The 25,923-nt window shown below is 42.5% G+C and overlaps 1 protein-coding gene across 2 annotated transcripts in view; it reads left to right on the top strand.

The window, feature by feature from the left end:
* The window catches only part of CDKAL1 (CDKAL1 threonylcarbamoyladenosine tRNA methylthiotransferase), a 1,035,666-nt gene that overhangs the window by 557,580 nt on the left and 452,163 nt on the right, over window positions 1–25,923 (top strand). For both annotated transcript variants that reach the window (XM_075314700.1, XM_075314699.1), the window contains exon 10: window positions 14,581–14,747. In XM_075314700.1, the coding sequence (XP_075170815.1) occupies window positions 14,581–14,747 (167 nt within the window). The remainder of the gene's footprint in view (window positions 1–14,580; window positions 14,748–25,923) is intronic.

Here is a 25,923-nt window from a genome sequence, read left to right as displayed (position 1 = left end):
TGCACTAAGCTCCACCCCTCCATAACCCCGCCCCCATATGACCAAAGCTCCTCCCATGTCCCACCGGGCCATGGAAAACTGGTCTTGCTTAAAGCCGGTCCCTGGTGCAAAAAAGGTTGGGGACCTCTGCCTTAGGGGATTTGAAGATGATCTAGTCCATTCAGTTATGCTCTGTACAGCACAAATACTGAGCCCCTGTAAACGCCAACACCAGTGTTCACAGGAACTACGTCATGACAGTGACAGGGGTCCTCAGATGACCCCCACCTGTCATGATAACTCATCAGCACCCCGTGATCATGTCACGGGGCCACCAATGGGGATGGGGGAGGACGCACTCCCTGCTGGCGCATGTTAAATCCTGCTGTCAGAGATTGACAGCGGAATTTAACTGGTTATGACCAGATCAGCCGACACATGTGGGTAAACATGCGGGCTCTCCCGGTGAGCCCATATTAAAGGGACAGACACAACCTTGGATGTACCGGTACGTCCAAGTTCGTGATGGAGGTTAAACCGTAATCGTAATTTTTATTTCACAAATCAATAGTGCACATGAAAATAAGCAACATTGTAATGAATCTTGCTTTTTTTTTCTTTGCCAGAATTGATCAGTCATTATCAAAATTCTAAACAAACTGTGAAGTGAAATCTGTATTCAGTTTTGACTTTCCCATTACTGAGATAGGAGATGGCAGATGTTACTGTTGTACATGATGGTGGCTCAGTGGTTAGCACTGCAGAGCTGGGGTCCTGGATCCAAATCTCACCAAGGACAAACATCTGCCAGGAATTTGTATGTTCTCCCCATGTTTGCATGGGTTTACTTCAGGTTCTCCGGTTTCCTCCCAAACTTCAAAGACATGTACTGATAGGGAGGTTAAGGGTGCTTTACATGCTGCGACATCGCTAACGATATATCGTCGGGGTCACGTCGTTAGTGACGCACATCTGGCGTCATTAGCGACATCGCAGCGTGTGACACCAAGGAGCGACTATCAACGATCGCAAAAACTTAAAAAATCATTGATCGTTGACACGTCGCTCCTTTTCATAATATCGTTGGTGGTGCATGCCGCTGGTTGTTCGTCGTTCCTGCGGCAGCACACATCGCTATGTGTGACACCGCAGGAACGACGAACATCTCCTTACCTGCGTCCACCGACAATTAGAAAGGAAGGAGGTGGGAGGCATGTTCCGACCGCTCATCTCCGCCCCTCCTCTACTATTGGACGGCCATTTTGTGACGTTGCTGTGACGCCGAACGCACCTCCCTCTTGAAGGAGGGACTGTTCGGTGTCTCCAGCAACGTCGCAGAACAGGTATGTGCGTGTGACGCTGCTGTAGCAATAATGTCCGCTACGGCAGCGATCACCACATATCGCACCAACGACAGGGGCGGGTGCTATCGCTCGCGACATCGCTAGCAATTGCTAGCTATGTCGCAGCGTGTAAAGCCCCCTTTAGATTGCCTACAGCCTATGGTGTCGCCAACATTTGTGACCAATAATGAGTGTTTGACTTTTAGATAACTCTGAAGAAGGCTTGGCTGTGCAATCTCGTGGTAGCACATCATGTGAATGCAAACATTTCAGAGTTGAAAAAATCTTTGGTGATAAAGAGTGCTAAATATACATGTTTTAGCTCCACATGGTAAAAAATCTACAACTGCAGAACAGAAGCAGTTGTATCTTAATGGAGAGACTTTCACTGGTCAGTTATTTTAGTTAATGCCCCGACATACCGAACTCTGCTGTCAAACTAATGAAGAAAATGGGTGCAGGTGAGGGTGACATTCGACTGCACAATAAGATCAAAAGAAATTGAATTCAGGTCACAAAGCTCCCCTGTCTATATCCGTAGCTGTGGAAAGCCCTGGCGTTCATCTCGCAATGACTTGTAAAGGCCAAGCTGAGGAGCTTGCATGGCAGCCGTAGATTGATTGTCCCTGAGACTGCAGGCAATTTTTGACAAACATTTATGTCAGGCCTCCTCTTGGCAGATGGTCTTTGAGATTTTAGCGTTGCAGAGGGAGATGTATTTCAGCCGTCTGGGCTGTTCTTTAAGCTGCCAGAAGAATTCTCAGTAGGAAAGGGAATAGGATAGAGGTTAGAGAGTTATTGATAAGTGCAGGAAGGTCACCGCTTAGGGCCTGGAGCCTAGACAATCTGCAGAAATCCACACTGACCTGAAATAAACAAGTGTCCGTACACACGCACTTCATAATGTTTATATAAAAAAAAAAAGTATGATGTGTTCCAAGAAATCAATAAAATGTAAAGGCCTGTCACTGTTCCTTCCTAACCTTTTCTTATGAGATTGCTGTTGTAATCTATCATAAGCTTCTGACAATACGCATGCATTTGTGTTGGTAATACAGAGGCTTGGAGGCTTAGCTGCTTTACTGGGCTAAGAAGGAAATCTACGTTATGGCTGTCTCATGGAAGGAGTGTTCGCTTATTATACAGATTGTACTGGTACTGTGTCTGGTTACTGTTTTTTTTTATTAAAGGGAACCTGTCAGCAGAAATTTCGCCCAAAACCTAAAAGATTCCCCCTCTGCAGCTCCTGGGCTGCATTCTAGAAAGGTCCCTGTTATTATTGTGCCCCCTTTCTGACCAAAATAAAGACTTTATAAAGTGGTACCTTTTTGTATTCAGATACTGTAAATGTGACACGGGGGCGGGCTGCCTGATGGCCGTTATTCTGCCTCCTGCCGCTTTAGGCCGTCCCCCATCGCTGATTTCCATAGCTGTGGACGCCGCCCAGGGCTCCACAGGTCCCCGCGCATGCCCAGTGCCTATCTCTCGTGGATGAGCACTGTGCCCAATGTCACCGCTGGTGACGTGCGCGCAGGCTTTAGATTATGGGCGGTGCTGTGATTTTTATTACCAAGCAATCGCCCATAATCGCGGGACCGCGCTTTCCCCCTCGGCGTCCTTCGTTCTGCGCAAGCGCAGTGCTGCTGACCCCACGTCACCTTTTTCCCATCTATTTCCTGCCTCAGGGCAAGATGGGAAGGAGGTGATGTGGGGTCAGCAGCACCGCGCTTGCGCAGAACGAAGGAGGCCGAGGGGGAAAGCGCGGTCCCGCGATTTATGGGCGATTGCTTGGTAATAAACATCACAGCACCGCCCATAATCTAAAGTCCACGCACACATCACCAGCGGTGACATTGGGCACAGTGCTCATCCACGAGAGATAGGCACTGGGCATGCGCGGGGACCTGTGGAGCACTGGGCGGCGTCCACAGCTATGGAAATCAGCGATGGGGGACGGCCTAAAGCGGCAGGACGTAGAATAACGGCCATCAGGCAGCCCGCCCCCGTGTCACATTTACAGTATCTGAATACAAAAAGGCACCACTTTATTAAGTCTTTATTTTGGTCAGAAAGGGGGCACAATAATAACAGGGACCTTTCTAGAATGCAGCCCAGGAGTTGCAGAGGGGGAATATTTTAGGTTTTGGGCGAAATTTCTGCTGACAGGTTCCCTTTAAAGGGAATCTGTCAGCAGAATGTCACCCTCAAACTGTTTGTGTAGATGTGGCTCAAACACAAGCAATATCTTTACATGGCCGGTCCATTCCTCCATACCTGAGAAGTCAGCAGATGAAAAGATATGCACAATGCTATATATATATATATATATATATAGCATATATATATATATATATATATATATATATATATATATACGTATTTGAAGCCTATGTCACTCCAGCTCTATATGGTAAATAGGTCAAAATGCCATAATTTGTCTGTCAACTATCTTCCCAGACTTCTTCATACACAGTAGTGCGCAACTCACATGAGCGCTTCTTTCTTACCTATGAGTGTTTTTCCTAGGCTCATCTGATGGCGACATTTTTCCCAGAAAAGGATTGGCTATTGGAAATCCAACAATTAGTTTCCTTCTCTTCCCAGCACCATCTGTTGGAGACCCATACTTTAGACTCTGTCAGCTGATCGCGTTGATATCAAACTTAGTTTGTGTATGAGGTCTTTTACTTTAAAAGCCCATATTCACATTAGACTATTGTCAGTTGAACCCTCGGATATCAACTAATTTGGCCAACGGTTGTGTATTGGGTCTTTGGGCAGCTGTGCAGGACAGATGTTGATCGTGCATGTCCCTTTTCAGACTGCTGATTGAATTTTTCTCCCTGCAATAAGGTTCCTATCGACGTGGCAGTCAGGGCCTTTTACATAGAGAGCAGTGGGGCACTTACCCGAATGTGCGCTGCAATGTATAGAAGACTTGGCAGTCAGATGAGTGATGGCCCAGGGCAATTTGCTGTGTATAGCCGAACTTATTGGGAAAGCAGAGGCCTCTATTGTGTAATAATTTTTTTGCCCATTGAATTTGAATACTTTGTTTTAATTTTTCAACATTTTGCTAGTAAATAGATTTGTTCATTTCTTTATTTTTTATTTCTTTTAAAGAACTATGTTTAAAATTGTGTAAAGCATGGTAGCCTCCATATCCATAAATAAGTCTGCCATATAACCTCTATCCCTGTAATATTTATAGTTTCATCAAGTCAGGGTTTAAATGACTCTGTTGACGCTTCGGTTCGGGGGCTTGATGACCTTCTCATGGACTGTGACAAAAGAGATTTGTTGTATACTTATTCTTCACCCTTCTTACGCTGTTTGATACTGCAAACCTAGAATTTAATAGAGCACATGAAAGATTTCTGTGGCCTTGATGACACTCGCCCCAGATGGGTCAAATCTTTTCTCACTGAAGTGTGACTCCACCATTCCCCATAAGATGGTATGGCATTCAGTTTACAAATAACCGTCAGGGCATTGATTTCTTTTATTTGCTCTCACAGGTTGTATGTTTTTCACCCTTGTTTTTGTGCCTTGGGGATGTTTTTTTTTTTTTAATTTTATTACACTAATAGTGTATTTTAAATCCAGCTCTACAGTAGTTAATATTTTATTAGATACATTTTGCGCACTATCCTCATAAAATTCATTGTACTATGTGAGTTAGATCGGGATAAATACCGTATTAAATTACAATACAAATTGCACTTCCTATATGTGTAATGTAATGATTTTGATTACACCGTTCATGCTTAGGAGACGCACAGCTATATACTCTAGCGTTGAATTTATAAGAGTTCACCATTTAAAGTGAACCTGTCAGGAGCAATATGCACCGAGAACCACGAGCAGTTCTGTGTGTATATTTTTAATCCCTGCCTAACTGTCCCAGCATCTAGTAGCATAGATAAAGAGATCTTTAGAAAAAGCATTTATGATATGCTAATGAGCGCAGGGACTAGTCACAAGGGCTTTAGTTCCTGCTTTCGTTCCGCCCTCTTAGCATGTTAGCACGCCCTTCTGAGTGTGCTAACATGCCTTTCAATGCCCATTACCTAGCGTCATTAGTGGTGACGCACATAACTCTGTCCGTTGTCACCACTTTAGACGCCGGGAAGTGCGCATGATCAGAAATCACTGCACTTCTGGTCATGTGCACTATAAAGCCTGGTGTACATGTCTCGGCTTCAGAGAGGTCTAGTGCGCATGACCGTAAGTGCGGTGCCTTGTGATCATATGCACTGCCCGGTGTCTGAAGTGGTGACTTGTGATCATGCACACTGTCTTGCGTTTTCAATCCACTTTGCAGCCACTATTAAACTTTGTGTCCAGTTCAACATGAAAACCTTGGTGAAAGATCCTCTGTAAGTGAATCCTTGGATTGCACTACTTATTTTCACTAGACTTAAATATGGACCTTGAGTCATACAGACCATTATATTGCAGAAGCCCACATATTAATTTCCTAAATCAATTTGGTTAACAATATTAAGTTTCCCATACACTGAAGTCATCTGAACCTGGCGTGTATCCTGTTTTGGGGCCTCCTGAATCTCCCCCGACAGGTGATGCTGGAGGAGAGAAGAAGGTTCCATCCTTTTGAATTTCAATGCTATTTTTTGTTCTCCTTGGAGATAAGCCACTGCCAAAAATGTCTGCCTGCAGCCCTTTCATTGAGAACTCAAGAATAGTTAATGGGATAGTAGGGAGGGATGGCTGTCAGTCGATCGTTAGGCTAACAGCTATCTAATGTGTATTGGGGCCTTTACTCTCAATAGTAGAGCAATAACGAAGGACAGTGCTGTCTTCCATCTTTAGAACTTGGGATGGAAACATTGAAGGACAGCATGGACTTCTATTGACTTGAAATTTGCTAATGACAGTAATCAGAGGCACTATTAGGCCTCATTGAGATGTCTGAGTTGCACAAACATGTTGTATCCGATTTTTTTCACCTACACAACACGTGCCCATTTCAGTCTATGGCGCTGCTCACATATCCATTTTTTCACAGACTGTGTGTCCATTCAGAACTCATGGAGACATGTCTGGGTTTTTTTTGTATTGCGTATGAAAAGGGTCAAATCAAGTCTATGGGTCCAAGAAAAAAACATACAGCACACTGATGGTACCTGTGTGCTGTACTCGTACATATATAACATTGCTAAGGATAGGAGAAATAATTTATCAATGGAAAACACTGATGACACACAGATGACACAAAACACTGAAGAAGCCACTACCATTTTTTAATTTACTCACTTAAGCACGGACATGTGAATGAAGCCTTACTGTGCACTACATGCCTTTCTTTTGTTATAACTGGAAATAAATCGTAACCTTTTTTTTTTACTACATTTCTGTATACATGTGTGAATCTATAAAATGTAATATGTTATAACTGTTATAGTCAGTCTCTAGTTTAGTGCAAACACTGGGTGTTGTATACAATGTACATGCCCACCATACTCCTTCATTATAGGATATGTCATTCTATCCTATCACAAGGGTGTGCTGTATAAACTCTACATGTCCATCTGTCATTGAAAGTGCTCCCATGATTCCCTAACAGGTTAGTCACCAATCTAAAAGAGCATGATACCACTCTCTGTATTCACTTTGTGTTCTAAAGCAGGTGGCATTCACAGTCTATACCCCTTGCCCCAACCAAACTGTAATCCAATGGGAAATGAGTGTGAGTAGAGATGGGCGAGCACTAAAATGCTTGGGCTCATTACTTGACCCGAGCAGGTCAGATGCTCTGAAAGGGCTTAATTCGAGTAACGAGTATAATGAAAGTCAATGATTGGGCAGTTTGGCTCTCCGCCACATACAGCCAGCCATAAAGAGAGCATTTCTGGAGGGGCAGGGCAGGGAGGACAGGCTTTTTTTTTTTGCAAATGGTGCCTGCACACCTCATGCAAACTTGTACTTTGTGGTCATTGTTTCATGGACGACATATTTGAGCACCTGCAATGCTCGGCCGAGAACCCGAGCACCCCGATGCTTGATCGAGTACCAATCAGTGCTGATGCCGCTCACTTAACATTAGTTGTAGGTAAAAGAACTTATTTATTCGACTGAAAGCTACAAGTTCAGCTACATGCCTCACCTCTTTTATTATTTGGCTCAACAAAATAGTCCTGACTTCTACATTCAAGACTATTTTTTTTTCCTGTAAAACATACTTTTTCTTGTGTTGGACCTCTGCTTTTGTGAGCTGTCTTAAAGAATGTTGGCTTTTCTGCTGGTCTAGTGAATATATTGGGTGCTAGAAGTGATGGATAGGGAGATTCACCATCATAAGGAGCACTGAATAAAAGGCTATTTCTGTGCTGTAGAACTCTTGCTAGATGTGATAAAATGCTTCAGAGACCGAGAAGCAGAGTTGCCTGCCGCCAGAATAGAGCAGCTTGTCATCCTGCTGATTCCCATTCAGAGCCGCCATTCAGTACAACAAAAGGTATGCTGTATTAGGTAAAGCCATTGTGTTTGTATACAAGGCTGGACAGGTATAGATATTCCATCAATCTTTTCTAGGCCTTCATCAATTCTCACACAACTAGGCTTTTCTATGCAAGTTTTAAAAGACCAATTCCTTTTCACTCTGTTTCAAGAATAGGAACTGCTAGAGAATTACTTTTTCTCACTCCTCTGAGAAATAACGTCTGGGTTTTTTTTGTATATTAGGCTACATTTAATTTGTCATCTCTAGATAGTACAGTTAAACAATTCAATTCTAGAGACCACGTCAGTAATCCCTGTCACCTTTTCTGATTAGTAGCCTGGCGTGACATCATGCATCATACAACGATGACATCACATAGGGTCTACAAATCAGAAGAGGCTTTGGAAATTCTGGCAGGTTGGAGGCAGCTTCTGTTCGGCAGCTACAGACTACTTCTATGGTTGCTATGCCAGGGTCCTGTGACTTGATCTGCTATTCTTTATGTGCGTGGCTACAATATACAAAGTAGGTTAATGTCTGTTAATCAGTGTTAAATTGGGGTGCTTATAATTTAAATTTGTTATTAAAAGAGACCCTGTTGCATGCTGTTAGGAATAGAGAGGCGTCCTCTCTTCCTTCATTTCTACAAAAGCACTCCACAAATACAAAATGAATGCTGCTGGAAGGTTATCCACATAATGCGTTCTGATAAGTACAGTACAAACGGAGAGTACCTCTGCGCTGTTCCAACTTTTCCTCATCCTGGTTATGCACTGAAGAGGAGCAGGGGGCTTGGGACCACAGTAGTAATGATTAGTGATCATCCGAGGGGGTGGAGCTTTATTAATCAGACATCTATCATCTATAGTGAAAATGCAATAAATGCCTAAAAGATATGTCAAACTGCTTAAAAAGGAAGAAAATCTTAGGAGCCACTGCAAATCAATCACCAGGATTTTCCTATATAAACTAAAGCCAGTGCTATACTGGCACTATCATGCTGATTCTATACATACCCGTAGTTGTCAGATTGGATATATAGTTTTTGAAATACAGACAAGTAAATGCACAGCTTTTTGATTGGCAGCAGCTGCTGAATAGCAGATATGTGGGTGAGGTTTTGCTATCTATTCGCACACCACTCTGCTGCCTGGCCTCTGTAGATGTTAGTGCACAGAGCTCCTTAGGCCAAGTTTACATGTTGCTGAATTAACCTCTCAGCTGGCAATACACACACCAAAACTTTCTTCCCACCTGTCCTCCGTTCCCTCGGTGTCCTCTTCCCTCTTTGCTTCATGTGGACCTAGTAATGATCGCAGCCACTGTCAGTGCTTCTTGCCAGCACTGCACAAAGCCAAGTTCTCTATATAAATACAATATATCCAGCTCACCAGTCTCTGTGTCTGGATTCCACCTGTGTCGGTGCACGGTATCCGTGGTTGGCGTCCACAGCTGTCACAATCATTGTAAAGGAAGAGGGGAGGGAAACATATCCAAAACCATGTCTTTAAATAAACTTCAGATTTATTAATTCCAAGTAAAAAAAAATTTCTTATATGCACTAATACAATCTCTCCATATGCCTTATAGCACCTTACATGTTTCAGAGAACTCCTTAATCATAGGCAAATTCAAAGAAATGAAGCATATAGTGGTTCTCTATGGTCATACGCGTCAGTTGCATGCCTCTGACTGAACGGCGACAGAATTGAGTTGTGCAGAGAGAGCTTGACTCTGAAGCGCTGGCAAAAGGTTAATCTGGAGTAAAGCTCTGATGGCTGCATCCCCTGCATCGGCCGCGATTGTTACTGGGTCCACGGGCCTGTGGGCCGTAAGAATCAGCCTGAGGGGACGCATGCAGACTGCGGGCCATGTGTTTCAGACCTCTGGTCTAGGGGAATGCTTGATATAGAGTGACATGTAAAATTAGTGTAAGGCTATGTGCGCACGTTGCGTAAATACATGCAGTTACGCTGCGCTTTGTAGCGCAGCGTAACTGCATGTGTCCTGCGTCCCCTGCACAGTCTATGGAGATTGTGCAGGGGCCGTGCGCACGTGGCGTTTAAGAGCGCAGCACTTCGGCTACTGCCGAAGCGCTGCGCAAAAAGAAGTGACATGTCACTTCTTTCCTGCGCTTTGCCGGCAGCTCCTGCTCTGTCTATGGCAGGAGCTGCAGGCAGAGCGCATGGAATCGGCTTTTTTTTTTTTTCACTACGGACATTTCTGCAGCGATTTAAAGAGCACATGTGCTCTTCAGATCGCTGCAGAAATTTCTGCAGTGAAGTACGCAACGTGCGCACATAGCCTTATTGTGAACAGTTAAGTTGAAGATGAAATGATCTCTAAAAGGCATAAAGTAAAGATAACACATTTCCTTTGTATTTTAGGCAAAAAAAAAATACAAAAAGGAACATAGGCCCATGCAAAAGTTTAAGCACCCTTGTTGATTTGTTTGCTCAGATAACTTTGACCAAGGTTTCAAACCTAAATTAGCCTGTTAGAGTTATGGCTTGTTCACTATCATCATTAGGAAAGGCAAGGTGATGCAAATTTCACAGCTTTATAAAATCTCAGCCTCCTCTAACATTGTGCCAAAAAACAACAGCCATGGGTTCTTCTAAGCAACTGCCTAGCACTCTGAAAATAATGGAGGCCCACAAAGCAGGAGAACGCTATAAGACAATAGCAAATTGTTTTCAAGTTGCCCTTTCCTCAGTTAAAATTGTAATTAATAGCACTAGAAGAGAGGAAGTACAATAGGGTCTTACCTTGGTAAAGCAGGAGATGTGAATGAAATAAGGCTCATTTTATCAGATTGTGAGAAATCACGACCACTGAACTGCACATGTAAAAATGGTTGCCATAGCCCCACCTGGAAAGGCAATCAGACTTTCAGGCAAAGAAGGTATTAATGCTGTGCTGCCAAAGAAAATCTAGATGGCAATGTAGGAATGTGATGTTTTATTAAATCAACATGTTTCATAAATCTATGTCTCCTTCATCAGGACAAGAAATCACACTACCTAGTAATTAAGAAATCGCAGGTAACAGGAACAGTGGAAGTAAAGATAAGGTCTGGAAGACCAAGCAAAATTTCTGTGAGATCTGCTTGTAGGATTGCTAGGGAGGCAAATCAAAACCCCCTCCTGGAATGCAAAAGACCTTCAGGAAAATTTTGCAAACTTTGTAGTTGTGGTACGTTGTCCTACTGTTTAGAGCCTCCGGCACAAATATGACCTTCATGGAAGAGTCATCAGAAGGAAGCCTTTCCTACGTCCTCACCATAAAATTCATTGTCAGTAGTACGCAAAAGAACATCTAAACAAGCTGATGCATTTTGGAAACAAGTCCTGTGGACCAATGCGGTTAATATCGAACTCTTTGGTCACAATGATGAAAGGTATATGTGGAGAAAAAAGGGCACAGAATTCCAGGAAAAGAAAATCTCACCAATAGTTAAGCATGGGCATGCTTTGGGGTTGTATTGCAGCCCATGGCACTGGGAACATTTTACAGGTAGAGGGAAGAATGGATTCAATGAAATTTCAAAAAATTGTTGATGGAAACATACCATCTACAAAAAAGCTGAAGTTGAAAAGAGGATGACTTCTACAAATGGATAATGATCCTGAACACACCTCAAAAGCCACCCTAGAGATCATTTAATCTTCAATTTGCTTAACTGTTCACAATAACAGTAATTTGACCAGGGGTGCCCAAACTTTTACATGCCACTGTATATGTGTTGGAGAATGGGATTGGCACAGTCACTTAAAATAGTGGGAGGAAAGGGATCTTTGTTATGTAGCACAAGATGAAAAGTGAAAGCTGTGCCTCTCCTTTCCAATCTGCCCAGTGAGCTGAGGACATATAGAAGCTTATATAACTATGCCATACAAAGAATGTTTGCACACTATCGCATTGTCAAATAAGTGCGGATAGTGCCACATAACCACTAAAGAAACTTTTAATACATTTCCAAGAGGAACAAGATCCGCACAATGCAGAATTGTTAATGGAGATTTGGCAGAATTGGTGGTTTCTACATATTGGCATTTTCAGGCGTGATAAAAGGACTTTTAATCCTAACCTGTCCTCCGCAAGTCAAAAACGTTTGAAAATGGAATTGTGAAAGTATTATGGAGAAATAGGAGAAACATTGCAGTGATGCCTGTTTTCTTGTGTTTCTTATGCCTCAATCCAGTACTCTTCACCATAAGAGATAACTGCAGGACAAAGACATGCACAGAATTATACCTGCAGTCATTGCCCGTGATATTGCATTGACAGTCATGGAATGATTTCCTACAGAAATTAATAGGTCATTAAAATTTGGTTAATTAACTGCTATTTAATGTCATAAAGCTGGAGAAGAAATGGACCTGACTACAAAATGCTGCAGAATACAGAGGGGAGGAAAAGAAATGACTGTCACTGTATAATGGGCAGTGAGCATTTCTTGTTGTATATACTGCTTTAGGAGAAGTGTTGTAATTCTGTAACTGTTATGAGTAAATTGTATGTATTATTTAGTGACAATAATTGCTTTTAGTTTACGTGGTAGTGCATGTATTAGGGCAATTCTCCAATATAGGCCTCATGTAAGAATTGATCTCTTTACAAGTGGAAGCTTTAGAGCTGAGAAGTTGCTTGTAATATGTATTTCCCATAGGACTATTCTACCTGCTGTCCATAGACCTGAATTCAACTATAATGAGTCAACAGTAGGCCCTTTAGCTTGAAGATCTTGACATCTCTGCTGAGAAGCCATGACACTCGAAAGAGCACAGGGTGGCACCTTTGTTCTAGCAACACTGGGTGTCCCAGTTAACGAACCCCCACCTATGCAAGCTTATGAGACAAGTAGAGGTTCTCTCAGCAGAACACAGTATGCTATTACATGCAGCCTGTATTTCACAGTAGAAAATATAATTTTCCTTGCAGACCTGTTTGCTCATCATTAGATTGCTTTTAAATGGAGCAAATAAATTCATAATTGCCTACACTTATGGGTAGGGTAGAAAGCTGAAGATACCGGATTAGGCAGGAGCAGACATTTGTGAACTAGTATGTCTCATATGGAACAGATGTGTCCTCCTCCCCTACCTCAATATGACTGCAAAATCCTTGACAGGTTCAATTCAGATCCACTTTCTTATGACACAGACACTCATAGAATATACAATATATCAAGAGAAGGAGCACCCCCAAATTATTGGGTTTTTGTTTTTTTTTTCTTATTAAAAAAGGCTTATGCCATAAATCATGGACATTTTTTGAGCCAAGAGCATGATTAATGGAAACCTGAAAATTGATTCCTGCTGCCCAAACCACAGGTAGCAATAATCAGAGCATGGCTAAGCGATTACATTCAGGTATGTTTTTCTCTTAAATGATCCAGCCTTTCAGAGAATACCTATTTTGAAAAACCGACATCATTTATTTCCTGACACATATGGGAGGGACCTGTCAATCACCTGGAACTGGGTGGGGGCAAAAGTGGGCTGGGAGCAGCGCTAAACTGGTCTCGTCCATTCCTATATTCCCCAGATGGATCTTCAAACTAGGTCATCTCTGAAACACCGGTACATGTCAGATTAAATAAAACAGAATTGACTGTAGTTGTGCAACCAGTCACTGATTCCTGCTATCCATGGTTTTGGCAGCATAAATTGACTGATCAGTTCCCTTTAAAGAGAGATATTACTGTAGGTGAAAACTTACGGTGTAAATGAAATCGGATATAAGTAAAGAAAATTATAGAGGTTGTCCGCTATTTGGACAACCCTTCTCATTCTCCATGTTCGCCCCTCTAAAAAAGCTTATACTACCCACCACTGCCAGTATGGTTCCAGTCGTGTCGGAATTTGAGTTCCTGGGTATCACGTGACATTGCTATGACCCACGAGCCCGCGTCCATTCAGTGTCCGCTTCTCTTTCCCCACCTTTGGACAGTTAAGTGATTAACAGAAAGTGAGAACTTTGGCTGCCGCTAAATTTTTATTAATTACTTATATATCTAAGACTGGGAGAGAATCTAGTATGGGGCTCACATATCATAGCAATGTCACGTGAGCCAAGGGAACGCAAATTCCGACACTCCTGGAGCCGTGCTGGCACTGGAAGTGAGTAAGAGCTTTTTTTATTTTTATAGGGGCTAACCTGGAGAATAAGAAAGGGTTACTGAGGTAGTGGACAACTTAATTTGTGAATAGGATTGTATACCCATATGATGTGCTGTGTGTTATGGTGTAGCAGCAAATACTGGGATTTTGTGGCACAGAATCTGTTTATTGACTATATTTATTGAACTAAAAGTTAGTATTTTGCCGTTATGAACCCAGGGCCCCTTTTATTAAACATTTGCATTACTGTCTGTTGTTCACATCTACGGGGGTCTATAGCAGCTTCAGTCAGTGCTACTAAGAATATTTAATATAGGGTGCACATTAGTTCTCAATCTGGGCTAGACCATTTTTAATCATTGCCAAACTTTGCCTCAGCGACGGTATTAATAAATCTGTCCTATTATTTTTCAGTGTATTCTGATTTTATTTCATATTATTGTGTCCTAATGCCCATGAGTAATGGATGTTGTTACAGTCAGATAGTGGCTATACTGTAGAATGAGCATAGCCTGTTGCATCCCATGGGACTTGCTTCAATCTAGTAACCTTCATGATATCGGAGAGTCCAGAATGGCTGCATAATAAGCCCGTGAAGTCTGGCATTAAAAGGAAACAGCCATAGGATGAACGAAACACAACTTACCGTATCTCTTTGATTTCTTTGTAGAGGGCGTGTGTGAAATCTGGCTGACCAGTGAAGACACCGGAGCCTATGGCAGAGACATTGGCACAGATCTTCCTACTCTTCTTTGGAAGCTGGTTGAAGTCATCCCTGAAGGTGCAATGCTGAGACTGGGCATGACAAACCCTCCTTATATTCTAGAGCATCTGGAGGTAAGAACAAGTTGTCGTTATTTACTTTTATCTAATATATAAAGCTGAATGTGTGTGTGTGTCCGGGATTGGCATCTGCACCGTCGCAGCTACAGCCACAAAATTTTGCACACTCACACTTATGGACTCCGAGAGCGTCATAGGCTATGTTGTGAGGCGAAATTTTAACCCCACGCGTTCCAATTTACCAATCAATTTTGCCCCTATCTACATAATGGGGAAAAAGTGAAACGAAAAGTGTATCCGCACCGTCGCATTTACAATCACGAAATTTTGCACAGACACCTCATGTGACCCAGGGAACATCGTAACTATGTTTTGACAGGAAAATTTAACCCCGCGTTTTACAGTTGCGCTCCAAAAAACATGCCTCTATTAAAGTAAATGGAGCCTGGAACTACAGGTTATTAGTAGGAGCTGTGATTGGTTGCCATAAGAACAAAAGACATTCATAGTATAAAAAGCTTATACGTGAGGTAATAAGTTGTCGATGGGGAGACGGAGACAGAGAGACAGACAGAGAGACAGAGAGACAGACAGACAGAGAGACAGATGGTGAAAGAGACAGACGGTGAAAGAGACAGACGGTGAAAGAGACAGACGGTGAAAGAGACAGACGGTGAAAGAGACAGACGGTGAAAGAGACAGACGGTGAAAGAGACAGACGGTGAACGAGACAGACGGTGAAAGAGACAGACACAAGGGTGAAAGAGACAGACCTGGAAAGAGACAGGCCTGGAAAGAGACAGGCCTGGAAAGAGACAGGCCTGGAAAGAGACAGGCCTGGAAAGAGACAGGCCTGGAAAGAGACAGGCCTGGAAAGAGACAGGCCTGGAAGGAGAAAGATGGGGAAAGGCACAGACCTTGATAGAGAAAGACGGGGAAAGGCACAGACCTTGATAGAGAAAGACGGGGAAAAGAGACAGAGAAATAGAGACAGACAAAGAAAGAGACAGACAGAGACAGGCAGATGGGGAAAGGGGCAGACGGGGAAAGAGACAGACAAAGAAAGAGACAGACAGAGACAGGCAGATGGGGAAAGGGGCAGACGGGGAAAGAGACAGACCTGGAAAGAGACAGATGGGGAAAGAAACAGAAAGATAGAGACAGACAAAGAAAGAGACAGACAGAGACAGGCAGATGGGGAAAGGGGCAGACGGGGAAAGAGACAGACCTGGAAAGAGACAGATGGGGAAAGAAACAGAAAGATAGAGACAGACAAAGAAAGAGACAGACAGAGACAGGCAGATGGGGAAAGGGGCAGACGGGGAAAGGGACAGACCTGGAAAGAGACAGACGGAGCACATTACTGGGCCAATTTAGTTAAATCTGTGTGGAATATCTGTGGTGTTGAAATATATGTTGTGAAATGCTTCTATTAGCTTAGTTTTTGCCTTTTAATAATTACATTTCTATTTGTTTTGTGGTTTTTGTGTGCAGAATGCATTTTTGTTAATACATTCTATTTTGTTAACAGCAGTTATTAACCTGGGCAAAGCTGGGTAGTACAGCTAGTATAGTAATATAGTAAAAAAAAAATATAGAAAAAAGTCCAGCGCTTGATCTGCCAACAAATGTATTGGTCCACCAAAAATTGTAAAAATCCCGGGCAAAGTAGTATTGGATGTCCTGTTTTTAACGTACACTTTTTTTTTTTATTTCTAATTTCATTTTTTTTAATCCCTTTCTGTTTGGAGATCAAGCGCTGGATTTTCTTTCCTCTCCAACGGGGATTAATTGTCTGTGAAAAAGAAACAAACCAGCTCGCTGCAGTAGTCCATATCTCACAGTTTGCAGCTCGGATACGTTGCTGCCAGGGTGAAAGTAATAAAATCCACAAAATCCAGCTTCACAAACGTCTTTATTCTTTATCATTCATATGAACAGCTTAATATCTCCAAATGTTGTTCTCCTACGCGTTTCAGATGACAAGCTCCTGTTCCTTCCCCAACAATTACTGATGGCTGTGTGCACAGATTTTGTATGAAAGCTGATTGGACAGTACAGTGTTGAAAGCCCCTCACAATACAAGACCCTTTTTAGTATTTAATAGTGGGGCTACAGCCAGCATGTGTTTTTATAAGACTTAAAGAATGTATCAAGAAACTATTAACAATTTGCATGCAGACAGACCTGTTAATTAACATACCTAGTGGTTCCCTTAAACTATTCATATGGTATAGCACCTAATTAATGGATTTTCACAGTATTTTCCTTTGATGTAGTACAAACTTCTACTTTCAATTGATTCTTGTGAGTATATAAACCTCCTGCAATAATGACACATCTGATGGATTGTTATACTATGTAGTGGCCCTTGCTGCTAATTGAATGCCAGAGCGAGATATAACAGTTTAAAAGACTCTCTCGCTCGCCATGGCTGTACGCTACATCTATTAGTAAGTCAGCTATATGGAGAAGTGGAGTGGTGCTGGTCATTAGCAGAATTATATATGAAAACCACATCTCTAAGATGCAAAATAACCACAATGGCTGCTGGTTTGAGGTTCTTAATATAGTGCCTGTGGGTTAACACATGATGTTGTTCTAGAAAGAGCTATATTTCATGTGTAGTTCCTCAGTTATTACAAAAGGAGTCAACACTCCCCTCCCGGGTGGCATGGTGGCTCAGTGGTTAGCACTGCAGCCTTGCAGCGCTGGGGTCCTGGGTTCGAATCCCACTAAGGACACCATCTGCAAGGAGTTTGTATGTTCTCCCCGTGTTTGCGTGGGTTTCCTCTGGGTACTCCGGTTTCCTCCCACACTAAGACCTACAGATAGGGACTCTAGATTGTAAGCCCCAATGGGGACAGCGTTCCTGATGTATGTGAAGCGCTGTGGAATATGTTAGCGCTATATAAAAATAAAGATTTATTTTATTTATCCATTAAAGTCAGGTTTTGTGATTTCTAAGCATCACCATCTTGTTGCGTTTTTTGGGAGAGAATTCTCATGTAGTGACCACTAAACCGCCAAAAAACTGTGTCGGCATGAGGATTTGCCATGAATATAGTTTTTGCTTGATAATGGCCTTGCTATTTTGAAGTCAAAACTGTTGCTACTTAGAAAACTTGCCGAGCTTTTAATGGGTTATTCCCATCTCCAAGATCTTATCCCAATATTTAGTAGGTGTAATAATAAGAATATTACCAAATACTTCCAATTAGAAATATAGTATAATTCTCCTGATTAACTATGTTGATTACCTCATGTGCAGGGCATTGCAGCTTAGGTATTCATGGATATGACCACTCCTACTGATAGTTGCTAGTGGTCATAACCATGGATACATAAGCTGCTGCAATTCCCTGCATATGAGGTAATTAGAAAAACTATACTACGTATCTAATTGCTGGAATTTTCTAATATTATTATTATTACATATTGGGATAGAAACTTGGAGATGGGAATAACCCTTTAACAATCCATTTAAAAACCATACCATTTTGCAATAAAACTGCACTTCAGTGCTATGTTCAGCTGTTATGTGGAAACGCGCCAGGTATGCCAACTGTCCAGAAATTTCTGGACTGTCCATAAAAATAAGACACTTGTTTCTTCCCTTCGTCAAAAACATTTGTTGCCTCCATGTTTTTTTTTTTTAAGCTAGTGAAACTTGTACGGACTATTATAATCATCCCTTTAATGTCTTCATATCTTGTTTTTGGGCTGTAGACATGTCTCATTTAAAATCTTAAAGGTTTATTATGGTTTTCTAATGTGTCAGTAAAAGAAATGCTTGCTGTCCGTAATTTTTTTTGAGACTTTGTCCAGAAAAAAATGAATAATTAAGAACAGCCCTGGAACTCCCCCTAAAGGTATACAGACCTGCAAACTGAGCAGAATGTGTGGGACACTTCAAAAGGAGAGCCTGGTCCGGTAGAAGGCCTTGTGCAGTCAGTGCTATGGTGAGTATAGATGATTAGTCATGAGCGAACTGCTCAGTGCTTGGATAATCCGCCAGCATAACCAGCATTTTGATGCTCGGGTGTTCGGTACTCGTTTATAGAGTACAATGTAAGTCAATAGAGAACTCAAGAATTTTTCCGGAAGATTATCCAGAAATATGCTCCAGTTCCACATTGACTTACATAATACTCTATAAATGAGCACCAAACTCCTGAGTATTAAAATGCTGGTTACGTTTGCTCAGCACTACAGATGATTTGTATTAAAGACTTTTCTATTCTGGAAATCTTATTTCCTTAATTTAAGGCAGTGGAGACGAAAATATGGTGGTTGTATGTAAACTACACTCCATTTTTAAGAAGCATGAAGTTTAATATTGTGTGTTAAATTACCAGAAAGCTTCTAAAGTTCCCCTAGACGTTTTGAGGCCATTAGACACATTAGACTAAAACTAGATGAACCCAGTGGGCTCATTTGACAATCTAATGTGTATAGGGGCCTTGCGATTTTCACCCAATATTTGATCTCTGGGGCGAGAATAATCCTATTTGTTGAATTTCCAACCACTGATCTTTTTGTTCTATGGGAGAGAAGCCGCCAGAGGGGTCTGGTAATGGCTTTCTCCTATAGCCCTTAGCTGAATTGACTCACCCCCAACAGATGATGTCAGGATTAATAAAGTTTGGGCAGTTTGAATTTTTAAAGCCTAACTCTTATGTTCTACAGAGGATACCCGCTGATAGAGCTGTGTGATAGTGGCTTTTTCTGGGCTCCCTTTGAAAACGCTTCAATGTTCTACCGAACCAAACGTTCTTCTATACGGCAGCGATGGCAGTCAGCCGAACAGCTCTCTAATATGCATGGGTGCCTTTACACTCCAGAGGCTTGGAAATACCAATAATCACACTCACTCTCATCATAACACTATTGATGATATCATACACTATACTATAATCATTCCTCCACTTTTCTGCAGCTTGTACGCACCTTTAGCTTCGTTACAAACCTGGTTAACCAGTGCAGTTGATCATTCCAAGTTCTGACGTTCAAGTAATTATTGGAAGGAACTGGGAAAAAAACCTTGCTTTGTAATGCGTTATAGCCATCACTCTTCTGCATTAGAATATATTTACACAGATTTGTTGCAAAAAACAAAAAAAAGCATGCGCTTGAAAAATGGTGTAATTCCCCTGATTTGTTGCTGCAGAAGTCTGAATGCAAGTGTGAACAGCTCACTCCACGCGCCAAGCTGAGTCGACTTTAACTCCTTGTGCTTCACATTTTTCATTCATTTATTTTACTCACTTATACAGCACTTTACAGATGGGATCATCACTGTCCCCATTGGAGCTCACAGTCTAAATTCCCTATCAGTATGTCTTTGGAGTGTGGGAGGAAACCCACGCAAACATGGGAAGAACACACAAAACATACAAACTCCTTGCAGATGTTGTCCTTAGTGGGATTTGAACCCAGGACCCCAGCACTACAACCACTGAGCCACAGTGCTGCCCATATGCGTATTAACCTGCTGGACAATCAGAGAAAATGCTCACAGTGCAGCATTCATAAAAACTTCAAAATCCACTTCACATTCGTTATGTGTTAAAGAAAATATGATGCACAATTAACCTCATCATGACATACTGTAGATTAACCAATAGTGCGCAAACGCGTTGGTTGATGGGGATTATATCTCCGAGATCATTGATGAGGGTGTTTAAATGTACAATGTATTTATTTTAAATCTGGACAAAATGAAAAAGCTTTTTGCGTTTTAGGCTAGTTTCACACTTGCGTTGAACGGCATCCGTTGTACTGCGTTGTGTGACGGATGCAACGGATGTGTTGCATATAATGGCACAACGGATGCAATGGATCGTACAAAACAACGGAAAGCTTTTTTTTTATCAGCTGATCACCCAGCTGCCGGGCGCTCAGCTGAGCGCTCTCAAAAGCCGGCTGCTGGGTGATCAGCTGAGCACTCTCAAAAGCCGGCTGCCGGGCGATCAGCTGAGCGCTCCCAAAAGCCGGCTGCTGGGCGATCAGCTGAGCGCTCTCAATAGCCGGCTGCCGGGCGCTCAGCTGAGCGCTCCCAAAAGCCGGCTGCCGGGCGCTCAGCTGAGCGCTCTCAATAGCCGGCTGCCGGGCGATCAGCTGAGCGCTCTCAAAAGCCGGCTGCCGGGCGATCAGCTGAGCGCTCTCAAAAGCCGGCTACCGGGCGATCAGCTGAGCGCTCTCAAAAGTCTGGCGCTCAGCTGATCGTTCGGCCACCGAGAGACAAAGTTTCTGTGATTTAAAAAAGAAAAGAAAAAAATGAGCATTCGCAGTGAAAAAAATAAAGGATTCCGCCACTCAAAAAAGTTACATGCTGCATTCCTTCCGCCCGGCGGAAGCAACGCAGCGTCGGCCAGCGGAAGCAACGCAGGTACTTCTGTCACAATCCATCATCCATACAAGTCTATGGGAAACAGCGAAATCCGTTAGCGGATTGCGACAGAAGGTAATTAACGCAAGTGTGAAACTAGCCTTAATGAATGCTGGACTGCACATGAATCCTATACCATTTTGCTACTGCAGGTCACTTGGGTTTCTATGAGCCCTATTCAGTGAAATGAGATAATTGCATTTATGTTCGCTACAAACCCATTATATGTAAATGTATTTTTTTTTTCATTTTTTTTATAACTTTTACTGATATTGTGCTCTTACTAGAATACTATTTATTCTTGTGGTCCTTGCAACACAGACTCAAACCATGTCTATGAAAGTGAATAACGACATGTGCGTGTTCATTCCCATCATTTTTTTATCTTTATATATTGCTGCTATCAATCTACCAGTATTGTTCAGTTCACAATTCCAAGCACTTAAATCCCCAGAATTAGCGAAAGCTAAATGCACTAATTGGACTCTCAGAATTGGGTAATTCCCCCAAACCGCCCTGCTATTAACATTACTGACATTATGTCAATTGTTTAGCAATGAAAAGGTCACATGGAGCCACATGGTAATTAACCTAGCAACTGGAAAGTCTATGGAAACTATTTTCCTACAATTCTGCTTGACCTTCTTGGGGTTAGCCTGTCCAAAGCAGCGCTCAGTGGTAGCTTTTCCCTTTAGAAACATCCCATCCTGAAAGGTCACTATGGAGAGAGAGAATGTGCCGTAGTGACATGACTCATTCAGCCATGTGAATAAGCAACACCTAAATGGATTAACCTGTATTTGTCTTGGAACATAAAATAGTTTCCACAAAAACAGTGACTGCGCCTGGGTATTTTTGTTTAAGTCATATCCTGAAAGAAATCTAGCGTCTGGTACTGCCCAAATCAGCCACTTAATGTCGCCATTATCTAGTTGAGACCTGGTACAAATGTGTCCTTCCTTCCGTGCTTGGTATTGGATTAGCACTTCCAATTTATCCCAATACAATCTCATAACATTCCAGCAAAAGCCTTGACAAGCTACAATTCCTATCACAGCTAGGAGATATCTCATGTGAGAGTATCTGTCACAACACTACCATGAGACATCTTGTGACGTAGTTGCACCAAATCATGTTTTTATTTGTTTTTATTTTTATTTGTTTTGATGGGTTGAACCATTGTGAAGATAAGGGCTCATTCAGACGACCGTTCCATCTGTCCTGGTCTGTTCCTGTTTTTCTGCAGACCTACAGACAGGGCCATCTTTTCATTGTCTTTTGTGTAGGATCGGATGGCACATAGAAGCGCTTCCGTGTGCATCCGATCCTACAAAAAATAAGATCGGATGCCGCATGTCCGTTCTGTTATTATGGAACATGTCCTATTCTGTTCCGTAATAACAGACCGTGATATACAAGTCAATGGGCCTACAAAATCCCTGGACGCCGCACGGAAGCACTTCCGTGTGACTTCTCTCTGGTGCCCCTGCAGTCTGTGTCCCACTCCCGCACCAGCCCCGCTTCTGCTTGCACTACAGTGTGTCAGCATCTGCCTGAACTGCAATGTGTCTGCCTCTGCCCGCACTGCAGTGTGTCAGCATCTGCCTGCACTGCAGTGTGTCTGCCTCTGCCCGCACTGCAGTATGTCTGCCTCTGCCCGCACTCCAGTGTGCCGGCATCTGCCCGCACTGCAGTGTGTCAGCATGTGCCCGCATCGGTGATTATGTAGCGCTTGCTCCTACCCCTTTGCCCTAAATTCTGTTCCCCATAGACGTTACATGCTGTTGCGTGCGGCATACACAGAATCCGTTGTTTTGCGGTATTTTACAGTGTTTCAAAAACGCTACTTGTTGTGTTTTTGTCCTCGGGCAAAATACTGCATGTCAATGGATCCGTTAAATTGCGGCGATACCTGCAATGTACTTCAATGTATGCCGGATCCTACATTCCCGGAAGTCACCGTATCCTGCTAGACAGGATCCTGTTTTCTGTACTGACCATGCCCAGAAAGCAGCCTGGCATGGTCAGTACAGAAATTTTCTTTCTTTCTTTCTTTCTTTCTTTCTTTCTTTCTTTCTTTCTTTCTTTCTTTCTATCTATCTATCTATCTATCTATCTATCTATCTATCTATCTATCTTTCTTTCTTTCTTTCTTTCTTTCTTTCTTTCTTTCTTTCTTTCTTTCTTTCTTTCTTTCTATCTATCTATCTATCTATCTATCTATCTATCTATCTATCTATCTATCTATCTATCTATCTATCTATCTATCTATCTATCTTTCTTTCTTTCTTTCTTTCTTTCTTTCTTTCTTTCTATCTTTCTTTCTATCTTTCTATCTTTCTTTCTTTCTATCTTTCTTTCTTTTTCTCTCTCTTTTTCTCTTTCTCTCTCTTCTCTCTCTCTTTCTCTCTCTTTCTCTCTCTTTCTCTCTCTTTCTCTCTCTTTCTCTCTCTTTCTCTCTCTTTCTCTCTCTTTCTCTCTCTTTCTCTCTCTTTCTCTCTCTTTCTCTCTCTTTCTCTCTCTTCTTTTTCTCTCTTTCTTTCTTTTTTTCTTTCTTTCTTGTCCTGCTGCATCAAAGCGCATGTAAAGGATCGGCTAAAATAACAATTGTGGTTGCATGTATTCAACATTCAATCCACAGGATCCAGTCACATGCGTTTTGCGTTTGTTTTGCGACGGCAAAAAAACGCTGATGTGAAAGCAGCCTAAGCTTGACCAGACGTTGCAGTCTAACATAGATCTTTATCAGTGTGCAGTGTAGATGGTCTGCTCAGCTTGTGAGTGAAAATAGCGCTGGTGTAGGTCACAGTATCCACTTTTGCCACACAGCAGTGGACACCATGATCTACACCAGTACAATTTTCACTCACAAAGTGAGCCGACCATCTACACTGCACACTGATAAATGTCTATGTTAGGCCTATTTCACACGTCCGTGAAAAACAGACATTTTTCACTGACGTGTAAAAACGCATATGTCCCTCAGTGTTCCGTGATTCATGGCACACGTGGGTTATCCATGTGAAACCCGTGATATGTGATCCGTACTCCGTGATTGCACATGGAGATAACTCACCTGCCCCCGTTCCTGCTGTCCGTGGTGCTGAACTCTCTGGCTCTGCTGCATCCGGCCTCCACTGTCTCTCACCTCTGCAGCTATTTTCGGGTCGGCTCTGGCTGCATAAATGAATATGCATGCCATAATGAGCCGGGCAGGAAGAAGCTGAGAGCAGAGGCTGAACACCGCATCGCTGGAGAAGGTGGGTTGAAAATGTTTATTTTCAATGTCCGTGTTTTTCTGGCATGTGTTTCACGGATCACACCATAGTGTGGTTCGTGGGACATCAGTGATGCCAGAAAAAAATGAACATATCTCCGTGCGGCAATCACGGAAAAGCATGTACGCTCCACGAAGACACGGTCAGTGAAAAATCACTGATGTGTGCGCAGACCCATTGATTATAATGGGTCTGCGTATGTCAGTGATTCTGGTATGTATAAAAACTAGCACATACAGTACAGACCAAAAGTTTGGACACACCTTCTCATTCAAAGAGTTTTCTTTATTTTCAGGACTCTAAAAATGGTAGATTCACATTGAAGACAACAAAACTATGAATGAAAACATGTGGAATGAAATACTTAGTGTGAAACAACTGACAATATGTCTTATATTCTAGGTTCTTCAAAGTAGCCACCTTTTGCTTTGATTACTGCTTTGCACACTCTTGGCATTCTCTTGATGAGCTTCAAGAGGTAGTCACCGGAAATGGTTTTCCAACAGTCTTGAAAAAGTTCCCAGATATGCTTAGCACTTGTTGGCCCTTTTGCCTTCACTCTGCGGTCCAGCTCACCCCAAACCATCTTGATTGAGTTCAGGTCTGGTGACTGTGGAGACCAGGTCATCTGGCGTAGCACCCCATCACTCTCCTTCTTAGTCAAATATCCCTTACACAGCCTGGAGGTGTGTTTGGGGTCATTGTCCTGTTGAAAAATAAATGATGGTCCAACTAAACGCAGACCGGATGGAATACAAATCGCTGCAAGATGCTGTGGTAGCCATGCTGGTTTAGTATGCCTTCAATTTTGAATAAATCGCCAACAGTGTCACCATCACACCCCCTCCTCCATGCTTCACGGTGGGAAGAGTCCATCCGTTCACCTTTTCTACAAAGACACGGTGGTTGGATCCATAGATCTCAAATTTGGACTCATCAGACCAAAGCACAGATTTCCACTGGTCTAATGTCCATTCCTTGTGTTCTTTAGCCCAAACAAGTCTCTTCTGCTTGTTGCCTGTCCTTAGCAGTGGTTTCCTAGCAGCTATTTTACCATGAAGGCTTGCAGCACAAAGTCTCCTCTTAATAGTTGTTCTAGAGATGAGAAGGTGTGTCCAAACTTTTGGTCTGTACTGTACATACCAGAATCACTGACGTCTGAAAAGGCCATAGACTGAAACATATGTGCTGTATCTGGTCAAGCTTACTCAATAACATACCAGTTTCTTCAACTATTTGAGTGCCAAGTATTTGCTCTTTTCATTCATACAGTGGACTTGGGCCCTTGTTCTCATGATCATGGAGGGTCTCAGTTGACGGTCTACCAGCGATCATACACTTATCTCCTATACTGTGTACAGGTTAAAAAAAAAAACCCTTAAGCAATGTTTCCTCTCCATTTTATTTATGTCTTTAAGACCTCTTGGCCACAGCAGCATTGTACTGCTGCCAGTCGCTGCCTTCACCTTTGTACTGCTGCAGGTCACTGCCTTCACTTATTTACTGTCGCAGGTCGCCGCCTTCAAATTTGTACTACCGCAGGTCACTGCCTTCACCTTTG

This window comes from Anomaloglossus baeobatrachus, chromosome 6 (assembly GCF_048569485.1).
Source record: "Anomaloglossus baeobatrachus isolate aAnoBae1 chromosome 6, aAnoBae1.hap1, whole genome shotgun sequence".
Lineage (NCBI taxonomy): Eukaryota > Metazoa > Chordata > Amphibia > Anura > Aromobatidae > Anomaloglossus > Anomaloglossus baeobatrachus.
Note: the sequence above shows the minus strand (reverse complement) of the source record. Positions and strands in the feature narration are given on the sequence as shown.